General features: G+C 38.7%; 2 protein-coding genes across 2 annotated transcripts; one reads left to right on the forward strand and one right to left on the reverse strand.

Moving 5' to 3' along the window:
• Positions 1-10: 10 nt before the first annotated feature.
• LOC106943189 (uncharacterized) lies at positions 11-1,670 on the forward strand. The gene has a single exon (XM_015026532.1). It carries the CDS (start codon positions 105-107, stop codon positions 1,668-1,670), a length of 1,566 nt encoding a protein of 521 aa, XP_014882018.1. The 5' UTR covers positions 11-104.
• A 160-nt stretch (positions 1,671-1,830) lies between these two features.
• LOC106943190 (structural maintenance of chromosomes flexible hinge domain-containing protein 1-like) lies at positions 1,831-15,059 on the reverse strand. Its single transcript, XM_015026533.1, has 18 exons — positions 14,820-15,059; positions 13,546-13,667; positions 12,624-12,699; positions 12,388-12,543; positions 12,206-12,288; positions 11,639-11,772; positions 11,413-11,527; positions 10,637-10,756; positions 10,393-10,556; positions 10,207-10,300; positions 9,395-9,608; positions 9,196-9,316; positions 6,625-6,805; positions 5,927-6,130; positions 4,808-4,921; positions 4,143-4,252; positions 3,776-3,858; positions 1,831-2,024 (listed from the first exon to the last, which is right to left on the reverse strand). Exons 2-18 carry the CDS (start codon positions 13,642-13,644, stop codon positions 1,831-1,833), a joined length of 2,262 nt encoding a protein of 753 aa, XP_014882019.1. The 5' UTR covers positions 13,645-13,667; positions 14,820-15,059.
• Positions 15,060-16,169: the final 1,110 nt, after the last annotated feature.

The raw sequence follows: 16,169 nt of genomic DNA on the forward strand, positions 1-16,169 counted from the left end.
GTTGCTGGACCTCTCTTGTTCCCGATCCATGGGTGGTGTCTACACTGACTCGGGGTTACACGCTACAGTTCCGCCGCCGCCCTCCTGTTCCTGGTCGAATCAGGATGACAGTGATTCACGACCAGGCAAAGGCTCAGGCTCTGAGCCACGAGATAGATGCCTTGCTGGCCAAGGGCGCTATATTGCCTGTCGACCCCCTGCAGGATCCAGGGGGCTTTTACTCAAAGTATTTTTTAGTCCCAAAAAAGACCGGCGGACTCCGTCCAATTTTGGACCTCAGAGGTCTCAATGTGTTTTTGAAGACTATCCCGTTCCACATGTTGAGCGTCAGGGATGTGCTTCAGACAATCTCCCCAGGCGACTGGATCACCTTGGTCGACTTGAAGGACGCCTACTTTCATGTTCCGATTGCATCACACCATTGGCAGTTTCTCCGCTTTGCATTTCAGGGCAGGCATTTTCAGTTCAGAGTTCTTCCATTTGGCCTCTCTCTGTCCCCACGGGTGTTCACTCGGTGCGTGGCTGCAGCACTGTCTCCTCTGCAGGCCAAGGGCTTGAAGATCCTGCCTTACTTGGACGATTGGCTAATCTGTGCGCCCACAGAAGCTCAGGCGGCGGCGGACACACACACGTTACTCCATCACATAGACTTGTTGGGTCTTCGTGTGAACTGGCAGAAGAGCAACTTGGTTCCCTCTCAGCAGGTCACCTTTCTTGGGGTCACGATGGACTCCCTCACGATGACTGCTCGCCCATCGCCTCAGCGTGTCGAGGGCATTCTGGAGATGCTGCCCTCCTTTCTACCAGGCTGCGTACCCCCCTTTGTTGCTTACCTTCGTCTGTTGGGCAAGCTGACTGCTGCTGCTACAGTAGTGCCCCTGGGGTTGTTGTCTCTGCGACCGCTACAGATGTGGCTCAACAGCCTGAGGCTGGACCCATCTCGTATGCAGCACCGCCGCCGGAGACTGCTGGTGTCCAATCAATGCCTCGGGTCACTGGCTCAGTGGCGAGAGGCCGAGTTTATGACCGAAGGTGTTCCGCTGGGCTCGCTCCCGGCTCGTCGAGAAGTTGTCTCTACCGACGCATCCACCACAGGATGGGGGGCGTCGTGGCAGCGACAGATTGCCCGGGGGACATGGTCTCCGCAGGAAAAGCTGCAGCACATCAACGCCTTGGAGTTGGAGGCTGTGCAGCGGGCGTTGCGACACTTCCTCCCGGGCCTGCGCAGAAGGCATGTCCTGGTATGGTCGGACAATACTTCTGTGGTTTTTCATATCAACCATCAGGGGGGAACGCGGTCGATAATATTGCTGAGGCTGACCCAGAAGCTCTTGACCTGGGCAGCCCCTCTTTTTTCCAGCCTAAGGGCGGCCCACATTCCAGGGGTGCAGAATGTCCCGGCCGATATTCTGTCTCGGGGACGCCCACCACCGGGGGAGTGGAGGCTCCACCCGGAGGTAGTGGGGGTCATTTGGGAGAAATACGGCATAGCGGCTGTGGACCTGTTTGCGTCCCGGGAGACAACACATTGCCCGCTTTGGTTCTCCCTGGCAGACAGTGCCAGTCCTCTGGGTCAGGATGCACACGATTGGCCAAGAGTGCTGCTCTATGCTTTTCCGCCGCTTCCCCTGATAGGCCCAACGCTCCTGAGAGTCCTTCAGGAGCCTTGAGTATTTGACAAAAAAGACTGCCTTTCTCCTTGCCATGGCTTCGGCGAAGCGGGAGGGTGAACTACATGCGCTGTCTGTTCACGAGTCCTGTTGCCGTTGGAACCCAGCTGGCTCTGGCGTTACTCTTTGGCCTGACGTGACGTTTCTTCTTAAGGTGGCCTCATCTGCGAGCCACTCTGTGCCCCTCCAGCTTGCTCGCTTTGACACTGGTGGGCCTGATGAACCTCTCTGCCCTGTTCGGGCACTGGAGGCGTATGTCAGACTCACGGCTTCTCTGCGGCAGTCTGATAGTCTGTTTGTTTGTTATGCAGGGCCCCGCAAGGGGCAGGCCCTTTCCAAACAGCGTCTTGCACGCTGGATTGTGGATGTGGTGGAACAAGCGTACGTTCTACAGGGTCACCACGCTCCTGCTGGTGTACGGTGCCATTCCACCAGGAGCATTAGTGCGTCATGGGCCGCCATGACTGGGGTCACTCTGGAGGCTATCTGTGCAGCAGCCTCCTGGTCATCGCCGAATACTTTTGCTAGATTTTACAGGGTAAACCTGGCCGCCTTTCACCCACTGGAAGGGGTCCTGTCCCAGCGTTCGTCATCCCAGTGAGGTGGGCATGTTTTGGGATCGTTTCTTTCTGGGTGTGATTCCTCAGGACTCTGTTGGTAATCGTCATCCAGTGCTTTTAAGCACCGCCTCTGGCGGTCAGTAGGGATGAAATAGAACAAAAGTTACGACTGTAACTACGGTTCTATGAATCCCGGATGACCGCCAGAGCGTTCGGTCCCTCGGAATCATCGTGTTCGCGAGAAGGGACTGAGCTGTCATTGTCACGTGACTATATAGACTTACCGGCATCACCGGGGGTCACACGTGACCATGTTGGTATAAGATTCTCGACCTGTGCATGCGCAAGAGTGATCATTCAGTGCTTTTAAGCACCGCCTCTGGCGGTCATCCGGGATTCATAGAACCGTAGTTACAGTCGTAACTTTCGTTTTTATTTATTTTTTTAATATTTTATTGTTTAAACAACAACTGAACCGCATTTGTCCTCAGACAATACGCTAACAAGCACACAAAAATAAGGAAAATAAGGAAGGATGTGACACCCTCACTTGAATGTAAATAGTACTTTTCCTCAGTTTTTGTCTCATAAAGATATAACGTGTTAGTCTGTGTGCCGAAGTACGTGAAATGCATCTATGGGGTAATTTCATTCTCACTAAAAAAAGAAAACAGCGTTGGCTCTGCAGCTTAATTCCAAACAGTTCAGGTTTGTTTATTTTTAAGTTGATCAAGGTGTGTATAATCATGTAAGTAGCTGCGCAAAGGTGAGCCATGCAATTGTGGATCGCTTTGGCTCTGATGGAGAACATCGCCAATGGAAGGATTCAGAGGGAGCATGTGTTCAGAGATCATATTAATCTGCTGGAAAATATTGATGATGGTTTATTATTAATTAGATTGCCCAGACTGATCATCCTGGAGCTCTGAGCAAAACTTAAAGGAGGAGCCGTGCAGTACCGGTGCAACTGCCTTCAGTGGAGCCGCCCACTTTGTGAATGCGCCTTTATGGACAGAAAGCATTTCTATTCTGTAAATGTACAACTTATACACATATTTCTACTACTTAGAATAAACGTCCACATTCCCACTCTAAGGACTAGACATGCTGCCTGTCTTTATATCCCGGCTGAATGCTCTGCTGTTCAAACAGGCATTTGCGCGATCTCTTTATTTTCTCTTTTTAAATTTGGATTTCTTTTTCTCTAAAATGGATAATGTTTTTTTATTTTTGTGAGGTGACCTTATTTGCCCTGGAAGCACCTTTTAAATAAAATGTTATTATTATTATTATAAATACTTATACTGCCACAAACAAGGACATCGTCATGGTTATTGCTTCACGTGGGGCAGACTTCCGGGTATTTATACTAATTTACATATGCTCTATTTTCCGCAAATTAGGATGTATAAAGGAAAGGTGCGCAGTTATGTGCGTGCGCACAGCTTTATGCATTAAATTTTTTGTGTGTGCTGCACTTTTCTACATTTGTCCGTACGTCAAGTTTTAGTGCAAAAACTTTGCACTCTTTTACATTCACGTTACCTAAAGGAGTCCCAGCGGAAATAACAGCATTTTGTGGCAAAGCATTCCCTTCAGGCCACGTGACGCACAGCTTTTCTGGCAACCTGGAAACAGAGCGATGACCCCGGTCATGTTTTAAAACAACTTATTTAGAAAAAAAAAAAAAAGAAAGAAAAAAAAAAAAAGAGTACAATGCAAGAGTCAAGAAAAATTTCAAATGAAAACTTCAGTCTGGGTTAATTACTTTTTTTAAATTTCATGTCTCTCTGAAAACATTTATTTATTATGTACTTAATATTAGACTTGTAATACTTAATTTATTGCATATTTTTTACACTAATCAGGAGCAATTGTAAAACATTTTGACTTTCCACAAGAATTAACTTACTTGTCAATGTCGCTCTCGATGTTTCTCTTAATGCTTTCAATTGTAGCAGACCGGTCAATCTTGGAGATGGGTATAGTCCTGGTGTAATTGTCATAAAGCGCCTCTGGCACCTAAGAAAAATGTGATATAAATCTGATCATGTTAGAATGGTTTTATTTAATTATAATGTAAACCTATCAGTTTCCTTTTTACTATACATTTATTTATTTTAGCCCAATATAACATGAAACATCACAACATTGAAGGAAGCTAAAAATATAAATTATTTAGCAAAAAACAATGCATCATTATTGACTAATTGCCCAATTTACTCAAATTTGTTTCAAATTTAAAATTTATTTATGAGAATTTATTTATTAAAGAGAATAAACTTGAGGGGTTAAAGAATACCTGCAAGTTTCTTCACAAATAATTTATCACAATTTAAAAATTTTCTAATTTATTCAATAATAAAATTGTACAACATAAAAATAGCATGAAGAACATCTTGACAGTAAAAGGTCCAGATCATATGTACCCAATGCACACCAGCTTATAAACTGGAAAAGTGGAACTTTATTAAGAAGCAAAAATTTCACTTGAACAAAATATTTCTTTGGTTTTATTTGACAGATAGTTCACAGCTGTAATTTAGTTTTTTCAAACTGCATAATTTTTTTACTTACACGTGTGATTTCCACTTCTCCGCCGGTGGCAAAAACATTTCCTTCATGGTCTCCATACAGGAAAAATGTATTCACTTTGCCGTAATAAATCGGCTGAGTTCTCTGAGATTTCACCTGAGTTAAAACATGAAAAATATTAAAGGTAGAAGCCTGCAGTGGAAAACAGGAATTTATATAGATTTAAGAAAAAATTATTATCACTGTCTGACAATAAATCTGACAAAAAGTTTAATTTTTTAGGTTAGTTAATGTTATCAAAATTATCTCTATTTGATAAGTGAAAAAATATTGATGAATAATTTCAATTTTTCCTAATATATATATTTGGAAGTTGCATGTGTGTCTGAGCTTTAACTTTCTGACTCGTGTCACAAAGCATTAATTCAGTAGTGTCACATTTTCTTCTTTCCCCATTCTGCTATCCATTTTATGACGTGCACCAGTCCTTCCTTTAGTAAAACACACCCACAAAACTATGTTGTCACCTGTATACAAATACAAGCCATGTCTGTAGAAGAAAAGGTCTTTGATTTGTGTTTCTTTGCATATTATAATCAAATTATAATGGGGTGTTGGCGCATTTCATGTCTGTACAGGCCTTCTTTCACAGGGCTCAACTGTCGCTGGTAAGAGTGACAGATATTTCCTCTGTCACTCTTACCAGAATATTTACAAGCTCTTTTTTTGGTTTGCTTGTTTCTAGGGCTGACATACACATTTTGTTCTACCGATTTTATAATACAGAATTGACAATATGATGGCTTGAAATTCCAGTGGCGTGTAAACTTGCATATATTTCTTTAAAATGATGAAAGAGGCACCGTAAAGCTTCTGGAAAGAAGGGGAAAAAGGAACCAGACTTGCTTTTGATTACCTATGATGCAGCACAGAAGCAGTGTGTTCGATCTTAGTGTATGTACATTTCAATAATCGGAGAAAGTAAAACTGTATCTTCCATTTCTGGCATTTAGGAAATAAAAACAATTTTGGCAATTCTAACTCACCTAAAGTAGAAAAAGTATTTAATATAGCATCAGAGAGTGAGAAAAATGTTTGTATTTCCATCTGAATATCTACACTGAAATATGTACAATTAAATATTAATGTTAAAACACTTACCAGATCCCCTGCTTTGTATGTTTTGCCATCCAATTCAATAGCAGAGAACACCGCCCAGGGATGCTGCAACTTCTTAGTGGGCACATCAGTTCGTGTCACAGTCTTCGAATAGCCGAGGAACTTTACCTGCTTATCAAACTGACTGTGACATTTTTCAAGCCACTGCATGAAATCTTTCTGGATGTTTCGATTTTTTGAGGCTTTCTGTAAAATTCACAGTAAAAACCAGAAAAAAAGCATTAGAGAAGCGCTATATTTTTCCTCTATAAACACTTCATATAGTATTTATGAAGTATTTGTATTTTTCCCTGTAGCTCAGAGAACCTACTTTAAAATACTTCTGAATACTGAACAAAAATTAAATTCGTCATCTACTCTGGATCTTCAGAATCAGAACCGAACAAGTAGAATACATTTTTGTGTTCCACTAATTTGAAGTAAACATGCAGAAAACTCCAAAACTTTTAAAACACTTTAAATCAAAGCTTATAATCCATTTGTTTAGTTAATTTGATTAATTAATAGTGGGTGAACAAGACTAACTGTAGTCTTGACTGCAAGATTTTATTATTTTTCTTTCTTTATTTTGTCACTCTCATGCAATGTCTATTGTTTTTTGTCAAGTGAAGCACTTTGAAATCCCTTGTTGCTAAAATCTGCTATACATGCAAACTTGACTTAAAACACTGAATCATCACCTGAACGTTAAAAACAGGGGTGAAGTGGGTATCCCTGTGCCTCAGTTTCAGCTCCAAGTCCATAAACTTCTGTTTGCTGGCATTGACCCGGAATTTGTCGTTGGTGAAAAGCACCCCAGAGAAGCGGCTGAAACACTCCAGGGGCAATGTACTTTTATTGGGCCAACGGCACCAATCGAACCTGGAGCACAGACAGAAAAAATGTTGACATTTTATTGTTTTTCACAGAAGCAACATTAACTGATCGTCCAAAGTGGTTCTAGTCAATAAATTGCAGGTGTTCTGGGCTACTACAAATAGTGCTACGTATTTCAGTGTAAACGGTTTGATTGCTAAGCAGACTTCTATGTTTCAGGCTAAAACTATACATGTAATGCTATGGGTAAACACTAGACCACAAAACTGTGTTTTTAGGTTTTCCAGTACAGTTCAATGGTCTACATTCTACTGTATATATAATCCTTCATGCTTAATTTTAAATATAAAAATCCTAAATTCTCTAGTCATGGAAGAATGGATGGATGAGAGTAACAGAGGAAGAAGAAAAAAGAAAGACTAATGGAAGTAAGGGATCGACAAGGATGCCAATAAGGATGGAAGATTTTTGAAAGACCTGGGGCCTCATGTATGAAAAAGTGCGAAGTTTTCACACTAAAACTTGGCGTACGGAGAAATGTAGAAAAGTTCGCCGCACAAAAAAAATTTGGATATATAAAGCTGTGCGCACGCACATACCTCCGCACCTTTCCTATATAAATACCGATTTGCATGAAATTGAGCGCAACTGCTGGTCCGCCCTGTCGCCACACATTTATACATGTGTAAATTAGTATAAATACCCAGAAATCTGCCACTGTGTGAAGCAATAACCATGGCAACGTCTTTGTTTGTAGTAGTATAAGTATTTATAAGAATTATATATTTTATTTACAAGTGCTTTTAGGGCACATAAGGTCACCTCACAAAAAAAAAACAAAGTTAAAGAAAAAAAATCCAAATTAAAAAAAGAAAAAGAAAAGAAAGAGATCCAAGTGCAAATGCCTGTTTGAACAGCAGAGCGTTCAGCCTGGATTTAAACACAGACAGCGTGTCAGAGAGTCCTTTGAGTGAGGATGTGGATGTTTATTCCAAATAGAGAAATCATGTGAATAAGTTGTACATTTACAGAATAGAGATGCTTTCTGACCAGAAAGGTGCATTCACAGTCGGGCATGGCTCGACTGAATGATGACTGCAGTTGCACGGTACTGTTATTGCATGGCTCCTGCTTTAAGTTTTGCTCAGAGCTCCAGGATGATCAGTCTGGGCAATCTAAATGCTATTAAACCATCATCAACATTTCCCAGCAGAGAATATGATCTCTGTACACACGCTCCCTCTGAATCTGAATCCTTCCATTTGGAATTAACCTGCTAATCCAACCCTGTTTTCTTTTTTAGTGAGAATGAAATTACCGCGCAGATGCATTTCAGGCGCATTGGCGCACAGACCAATGAATTACATTTTTATGAGACAAAAATTGAGGAAAAGTACTATTTACATTCAAGTGAGGGTGTCACATCCTTTAATTTTTATTTTCTTTATTTTGTGTATGTGTTACGTTATTGTCTGAGGATGAATGCGGTTCAGTTTCATCATTTACGTTTAAACAATAAAATATTAAAATAATGAAAAAAAACATTGGGTTTGATGCTTCTTGGTCTAAAAAATACTTAATGTAGTCAGATTTCAGTGTATTTAGGTGCATTTTGACACTTTGTAGTTTATTGTCCACAGAAAAAGTTTAAATGGCTGCCGCACATTTTCATGCCATGTTCATTTTTATATATGCCGACTTGTGCATAAAGTATGGTGATGCATATTTTTTGTGCGTACGCACGCTTTATACATGAAGACCCGGAAGAATTATGGTTTAGCATCACTTCAAAAGATGCAATAAAGGTCTGGCTCCTTTTAAAGCAAACGTAAAAAAGGTAGCGGTAGAGGTGAGCAATACAGAATAGGGCGGACGATTCCTCAAATGATTTGAGTACCTCGATTATTAAAATTCCTCTTCCTAAAGAGTAATTTGTATCACCAATCTACACACAGTAACTGCATTTAATCACTTTTTTAAATGTATTAATATTTACTGAGTGGGGGAAACTGCAGAAATAACCCTGACAATACGGATATTTTTGTGGGGTCTCTAACATCATTAACTAGAATTTATTGTGACAACGAAAAATCACAATTCTTATTATACCAAGAAATTTTTCAGAATAAATGATACACAATACAATAAATGCCCACCTCTGCATGCGTTGTATTAATGTTTCAAATTAATGTGAGATATAATAATTTGTATGCAGGTGAATAAAATAGATTCTGGTGTCTAAAGAAAGGTTAAAAACAAACAATGTTTACTGATAGAACCAGTATCAACAAGAGGAATAGAAAGAGATTCAGAATAAGGCTATATAATAAAAAGCTTAAAAAAACTGGTCAGATGTCTCAGATTATTTGGAAAAACATATGAAATATACCCAAACAAAAAGTAAATGTTCAACCCATTCATACAAATGTATTTACTCAGAAATTGTGGTGTAAGGGATAAGTCGTCCATTCCAGAAACACTCAAAGATGTCCCTCTTCCCTCTGGCCCGATTCATGGTTCCGGACTGATTCTCATCATCATCTTCCTCAACAGATACTAAAGACACAGAAGCACATCCACTTCACAGATCAAGCTGTGAGAAATCTTTTCCTAAGCTGCATGAGATCTGAATACCTTGAGGAGCACTGGGATCTTTGGGGTAGGTCTCCTTGTCGTAAAGAAATGGATGATATCTCAGGATTCCGTCCAAGGAGCCGCCGTCGGAAGTGGTGGCCTTGAACTCAAATGTGTCTACAGCTGAGTTTATGTACAGGGTCTGCAAGTCATCCTGCACTTCTCTCAGATTCTTCTGACGCAAACCTGCAGGAGGTTTCTCTCGCAAAGTTACCTGGCAAAAACAATTAAAGAAAGCATCTGAAATAAAGTCATAAGCTGAGAAGCAGTGCAAATGGCTACTGAACTGATTTTTGGTATCTAAAATATTTTAAATCTCTAATTCTGGATTGGATGATCACCTTTTATGATGAGTGACACCTTTATTTCACAAAATGTTTGTTATATTCAAAATCTGTAAACTAAACCTAACAATCTATCAAAGTCCTTTATAGGCTAAGCCAGAGCTTAAACATAAATCCAATGAAACACTTCAGGAAAAACCTAATGATTGTTGTTTATACAACTTGACTGAGCTTGACAGGATCTGCAGTGAAGAATGAGAGAAAAATCTAAAAGACGGATATTCTGAGGTTACAATAAACATAACCAAGGGTAGTTGAGGTTAGGAGAAACGAAGAGTACCAAAATTGAGTCTTGTGACTCCCCACATGTTGAAAAATGTTGAAGAAAGCCTGTGATTTAATTTAATGCATTATGAAATAATTAAATGTGAAAAATGTGATCAGTGGTTAAAAAAAAGGTGTTTGGGTGCAGAATACATGACCTAAAAAACAAAACAAACAATTACAGTAATAGTCAACCAAACTCACCAGAATATCAATTTTTGGACTGGCATCTGATTTTTGAGACTGGTCCATTTTGTGGTTTCCGTCGACTCCATGAATGTAATAATGATAAATGTGCCTGAAAAAAAATATATAAAAAAGTACTATTATGTCCCATGCTTCTGACATGCCTGGGTTCATACTCTATTTGATATGAGTGAGCAAACTCACGCTAGCTGTCTGGTCCACTCATGAAAATCATCTTTTAGATATTTGATGTGATCAGGACAGACTCCTGTTATAACAACAGCAGTGAAGCTTTCCTTCCTGGTTTCCTCCTTGATGATGTCTTGAAGGTAACTCTCCTCGTGTGTTATGTGCGAGAAGTCACCAGGCTGCCATGAGAGGTCAAAATGAGATGTGCCGATTACTTTTATCAGTGAATTCACCAAACACTTTCATTAAAATCTCTCACCTTCCTGTTTAAGATGGTCCCTTTGTAAACATCCTCTTTGTTCTTCTCTTTTTTCTCAAACTCGTCCTTTGATAGAACCAGCTCATGAACATCTGGAGAGTTTCTTGGTTTGGTGATCATCTGATAGTTACAAAATGCTATGGTTCATTATACAGATACACAGATTTTTTTTTACACATTCAAAAAACATGGAAAAAGATTTATTCAAAACCATTTATGGAAGAATTTATGGTTGAAGTGAGGCAGTAAGGCAGCAAAAATCAGGGCTGCCTTACATGGCAGCCATAGAGTGAACATCACTCTATGGCTGCCAGATTTGGATGTCAAAATGTTCCATTTTCTGAAATACTGTTTTAATTTTGCTCCAGACTGATTTGCTCATCAGTCCACAAAATATTTCCCCAAAAGTCTTAGGGATTATCAAGCACTTTCTTGGCAAATGTATTGTTTTTGGTCAACAGCGGTTTTTACCTCACCCCTCTTTAATAGATGTACTACCATGAATGGCAACCAACAATGCGCATGCTGTAAACATCGAGTTGGCCAGTATTCCTTCACAAAGATGTGAGAGACAGAAAACTTCTGCTAAAAGTGGGATAAGAGGTATTGAATCACGGTGTGTAATTTTCACCCACAGAGCACTTTTCTGCTTAATTCTGTTCTCCCATTCAGACTGACAGTGTTTTTAAAAGGTTTAAAATTAAGGCTCATTTGTGTTCTATAATAATCTTTGTAACAAAACAACACATTTTAAATGGTTTCATAAGCACACTCACTCTGACTGAGTTTCCAATGTGGAACGCTGCTTGTTTACCCCCAACTCCAAAGTAGGATATATCGCTGTTGAGACTGCAACGTACAGGTTCAGGACGAGTGTAACCCTCTCTTTCACTGGATCCCCAAAAAGATTTCCAAGAAACAAGTCAGGTAATGTGACAGAATTATGTTTTTATACAAAAAGCTATTGAAGTGGACACACTCACTGGGAAGTCTACAACAAACCTTTCAGATGTGCTGTTTTCCCTTGTGAACTTAGAGAGTCTGTAAATGGCCCAGTTATTGAGCTGCTTGGAGGTCATCCCGCATCCATTGTCCAACACAACGACAGCAGACTTCCCACATGTTTTGTCAAAAAGCTGTCCAGAATAGAAAGGAAAAAACACTACAAGTTATGCAGAATTATTAAAACAGAATTCAGGGGTTTCTACATTGGTTCATACTCAATTTATTGTGCAAAACACAATCAATTGTGTTAATGAACATGTTCACGTTTTCATTCACACAAAACTTCTACACATTTTGTCTTAATATAATCACAAACTGTTGAGTGTTTCCCGATAAATTTATCACCTAAATTTATCGGGAATTTAGGTGATAATACAAAGTAATTCATAATTGTACAGAGGAAGGAAAATTAATATTCAAAATTTTTGCCAATAAATGTTAAAAGTCATGTTGCTACTATGTACTTCCTCCTCTTTAATCTGGCATTCCTAAATTATGTCAAAAACGTATGCTGTAAACATCAAGTTGATACTAAAATTTTCAAAAGTAAGAAGCAGAACCAACCATCCTTATCTCTATACTCCTGACTCCAGTGTTTTTTGCTGTGGCTGAAAGAGCATTGTCCACCAGCTGAGCAAGAGCGGAAGCTGAAAAAAAATGACACAAAGACACCAAAAGCTTAAGGTAATAAGCTGCATTCCCTGTTCCCAAATTATGAGCATCACTTTAATTACATTAATACCCACGCAGGGATTTCTGGCCCTCAATAAAGTACTCATCTGTCCCACTTTCAATCAGTGTGTTGTAGTGAGGAATGAAGTTTATCTCTTCTTCTATTGAAGCTGGCAGGACTTGGTTTGGTTTTCGTAGCAGATAGAGGGTGGTGCCATCTTTCAGTTTATCTGAAATGAGTGAAAGAATAATATTCCATGTTCTCATTAGTGTCTTCCTCTGTTTCATAAACATGAACAGGTTTACTTACCAAATTTATCAGCATCCACTATTATTCTGTCAGTTGTTGTCAACACAAATGTCTCATTTGAAAGGACAGAAAATGTCTGTGGGGACAAAAAACAATGATATATTATCTGGTTAAAGAATTTTTGAGAACACACACTAATGTGGCATGAAAACTCCTGGCCATTTATTTGGGTTGAGATCAATGGCACTCACTCATGTTGGAACATTAACATGATAGGAAGTCCTGATTTTATTATGTAAATGCATGGAGAATACTTTTTGTAATTCATGTAATTTTCAAATTAACTTATCAGTTATATGTGGAGAATACAAATACCCAACCATTTTTAAGCTTTCCCTTTTGTAAAGAAATGAGAGGTCTGTAATGTTTATTGTAGGTACACTTCAACAGTGAGAGACAATTAGTGTTTTAAAATGCTAATTATTCTTTCTCAGAACCATAAAATATGGATTTTTGGACTTTTTAAAAATTGTGTTTCTCACAGTTGAGGTGCACCTATGATGAAATATTTTAATGCTGAAATTTATCATTAGAACAAATATTGTACTTTTCAAGATGACAATTTCCAGATGCTTAAGAATTTTTATGACATAAGTAATGATACATTTAAAACAGGCAATTTCAAAGTGTTAGAGTATTTTTAAAACCCATATTCAAAAAATTCAATTCAAGTGTCTGCATACATCAGCAATTTCTTATATAAAAAAAACAAAACAAACAAATACAACATTAAAAATACTGAGCTCAGAGTTAAAGGAATAAATTAAAAGCTGATTTAACTGTTAGTGATTTCACACCAAGGGGATTCCAGTGTAAGCAAAAGTGTCAAGCCAGTCTTACAATTCCTCTTAAGAGATTTTCAATTGCATTCATATAGCAAATGGCTCCTGCCAAAATAATACCTATGAAGAGCTATTATTACCTTTTGAACAACTTGCACAAAGCCATTGAAGTCCAAACCGCTGGTTTTCAAAGTTTTTCTGGCGGTCTTTTCAAAGCGGCAGTCGTTCACTTGGATCATCTTGCCTTCTTACTGCATTGAGACTGCAAGAGCGGTAAAACTGTGATGTTTAGTACAGTGGCCCTGAGATGCAAAGCACTACAACATTAACGAAGCACAATTACAAATTACGAAAGCACTAAAACATACGGTGGCCGACAGGTGCAAATGCGCAGCAACAGAGAAAACATGCAAACAAAAAAAAAGACACGCGCACAAATGAAATAAACATAAAAATAGACGCAAACAAAAAGCAAATAAAATGCAGCAAACAAAAAAGAATACAACCACAAATGAAATGCAGCAAACAAAAGAAAAGATGCAAACAAAAAGGGCTGAAAACGGAAGTAGAGGGAGTCGAACAAAAAACAGCTATGTCCAAATTTAGGGTCTGCATCCTTTAAAACGGGTTTTCAGAAAAGCAGCAATGGCGGCAAAATTATTTTTGGTGTATTACACTTAAAATTACACAAAATGATTTTTTACAATGTTTTTAGGCGAGAATGTAGACGTATAGATCTGAAATATCTGCTGGGTTAATCAATAAATCACATACAATATTGCTCCGACGTTTTCGGAGATGTCTGCTCCCGCTGCATTAACAGCCAGGTCCCCTCGCCAGCTGGCCAGGAGCTCCAGGTTCGGTACACCGAGAGAGAACCTATGTCTCCCGGCAAATCGTTTTAAAAACTCCCGATAGTTTTCCCCTATGAGTGGAGATGAAACACAGATATTAAGCCAGGTAATAGCTGTAAAATTATTTGGTTCACTAAAGTATTTAATTTATTCCTGGGCAAATGGGTTTGACTGATTAAAGCTAAGCCTTGGTGCATTTCGTTTGTATGCGTCTCTCTTTTTCGTTTGCGTCTCTTTTTTGTTTGCTGCCTATCATGTGTGGTTGTATTCTTTTTCGTTTGCGTCTATTTTTGTGTTTGCTGCATTTAATTTGTGCACGTCTTTTTTTTTTTTTTTTTTGTTTGCATGTTTTCTCTGTTGCTGCGCATTTGCACTTGTCGGTCACCGTACAACTTTTCCGAAGATAAAATCTCAATGGAACTAGTTTTCTATCTAGTTTTGAGCATAGATTCTCTCCATTATGAAATGCCCATTTTCTGATTCAGAGACTGTGGTTAAAGTTCTGCTGTTAGAATCCACCCACCAAAAACAGAAACACCTACTGCAACTGAGACACCCACCTGGGTTGTGCAGAGCTCTTCTTTCTGCTGTCTGTAGGTTTCACCGCCTTCTTCTTGTCGGTTGGCAACAAACTGTTAGTAGAATTACCGCCACTTACTGGTATGGAGTGTGGTTCTTCTTCTTCTTCTGATTTTATTGGCGGGTGACATCTAACGTTAAGATGTATTATCGCCATCTACTATGCTGGAGTGTGGATCAGAGTATCTCCCTTTAATCTAAATTCTCATAAATAATCGTGTTTCCTTCAAAAAATTTATAACTGCTTTATTTATTTTATGTTTAGTTAATATCTTGTTTCATTTTAATGTCTCTATATCATATTTCATAATTTCTCGCCTTAGCTTCTCTCTACTTGCTGCGTACTTTTCACAATGAATTATTACATGTTCTACTGTTTCCATATCCCTACCGCACTCACAACTACCTGTTGGATGTTTCCCTATCAAATGTAATGTTTTATTTAATCCGGTATGTCCAATCCTCAATCTTGTCATTATCACTTGTTCTTTTCGGTTTTCTCCAATTATTTCCATATTTCCTACTTTCTTTTGTATATTAAATAAATGACGACCTTTAGTTCCTTCCTCCCACAATTGTTGCCATTCAGACTTAATTTTTCTCTTAATAACTGATTTTATTTCAGATTTACAATATGCTATTTCCATAATTTCCTTTTGTTTTAAAGACTCTTTAGCTAAATGGTCTGCTATGTCATTCCCTTCTATGTCCTTATGAGCAGGTACCCACATAAACCTAATCTTTATTCGAATTTGTGTTATTCTAAGTATTACTTCAAAAATTTCATATACTAAATCCATACGAGTTTCAGATGACCTATTTAAAATAGACATTAATGATGATAATGAATCTGAACATATAAGAACATTTTCAATTCTATTTTGTTCTATCCACTGTAAGGCCATCAGGATTGCTAACATTTCCACTGTATAAACAGATAAATAATCAGATGTTCTTTGCTTCTTAACTATACCTAGTTCAGGAATAACATAAGCAAATCCAGTTTTATTTGAAACTAAATCTTTTGATCCATCTGTATATATAACTGTAAATGATTTATACATATTCCTAATTCTGTTATTCACAAAATTTTCCCAATTATTATTTTTATTTATCTGCATTTCTTTATAAACTTCTAAATCTACATTCACACATGGAAATAGCCAATAAGGTGTATTTGAATATGGCACCGCAGCAGAGTATGTCTTTCCCTGTATACCTATTTCCTTAATGCATTTATCTGCTGCCCAGGCAAAACAGTCTATTTTAGCTTTTTCACTCTCCCAGCAAGGTTTCAGCGTTCTTACTGCTGTATTGTTTTCCTCCTTATG

Source organism: Poecilia latipinna, unplaced genomic scaffold (genome assembly GCF_001443285.1).
Source record: "Poecilia latipinna isolate Pla-1442-1.1 unplaced genomic scaffold, P_latipinna-1.0 Scaffold4964, whole genome shotgun sequence".
NCBI classification, from domain to species: domain Eukaryota; kingdom Metazoa; phylum Chordata; class Actinopteri; order Cyprinodontiformes; family Poeciliidae; genus Poecilia; species Poecilia latipinna.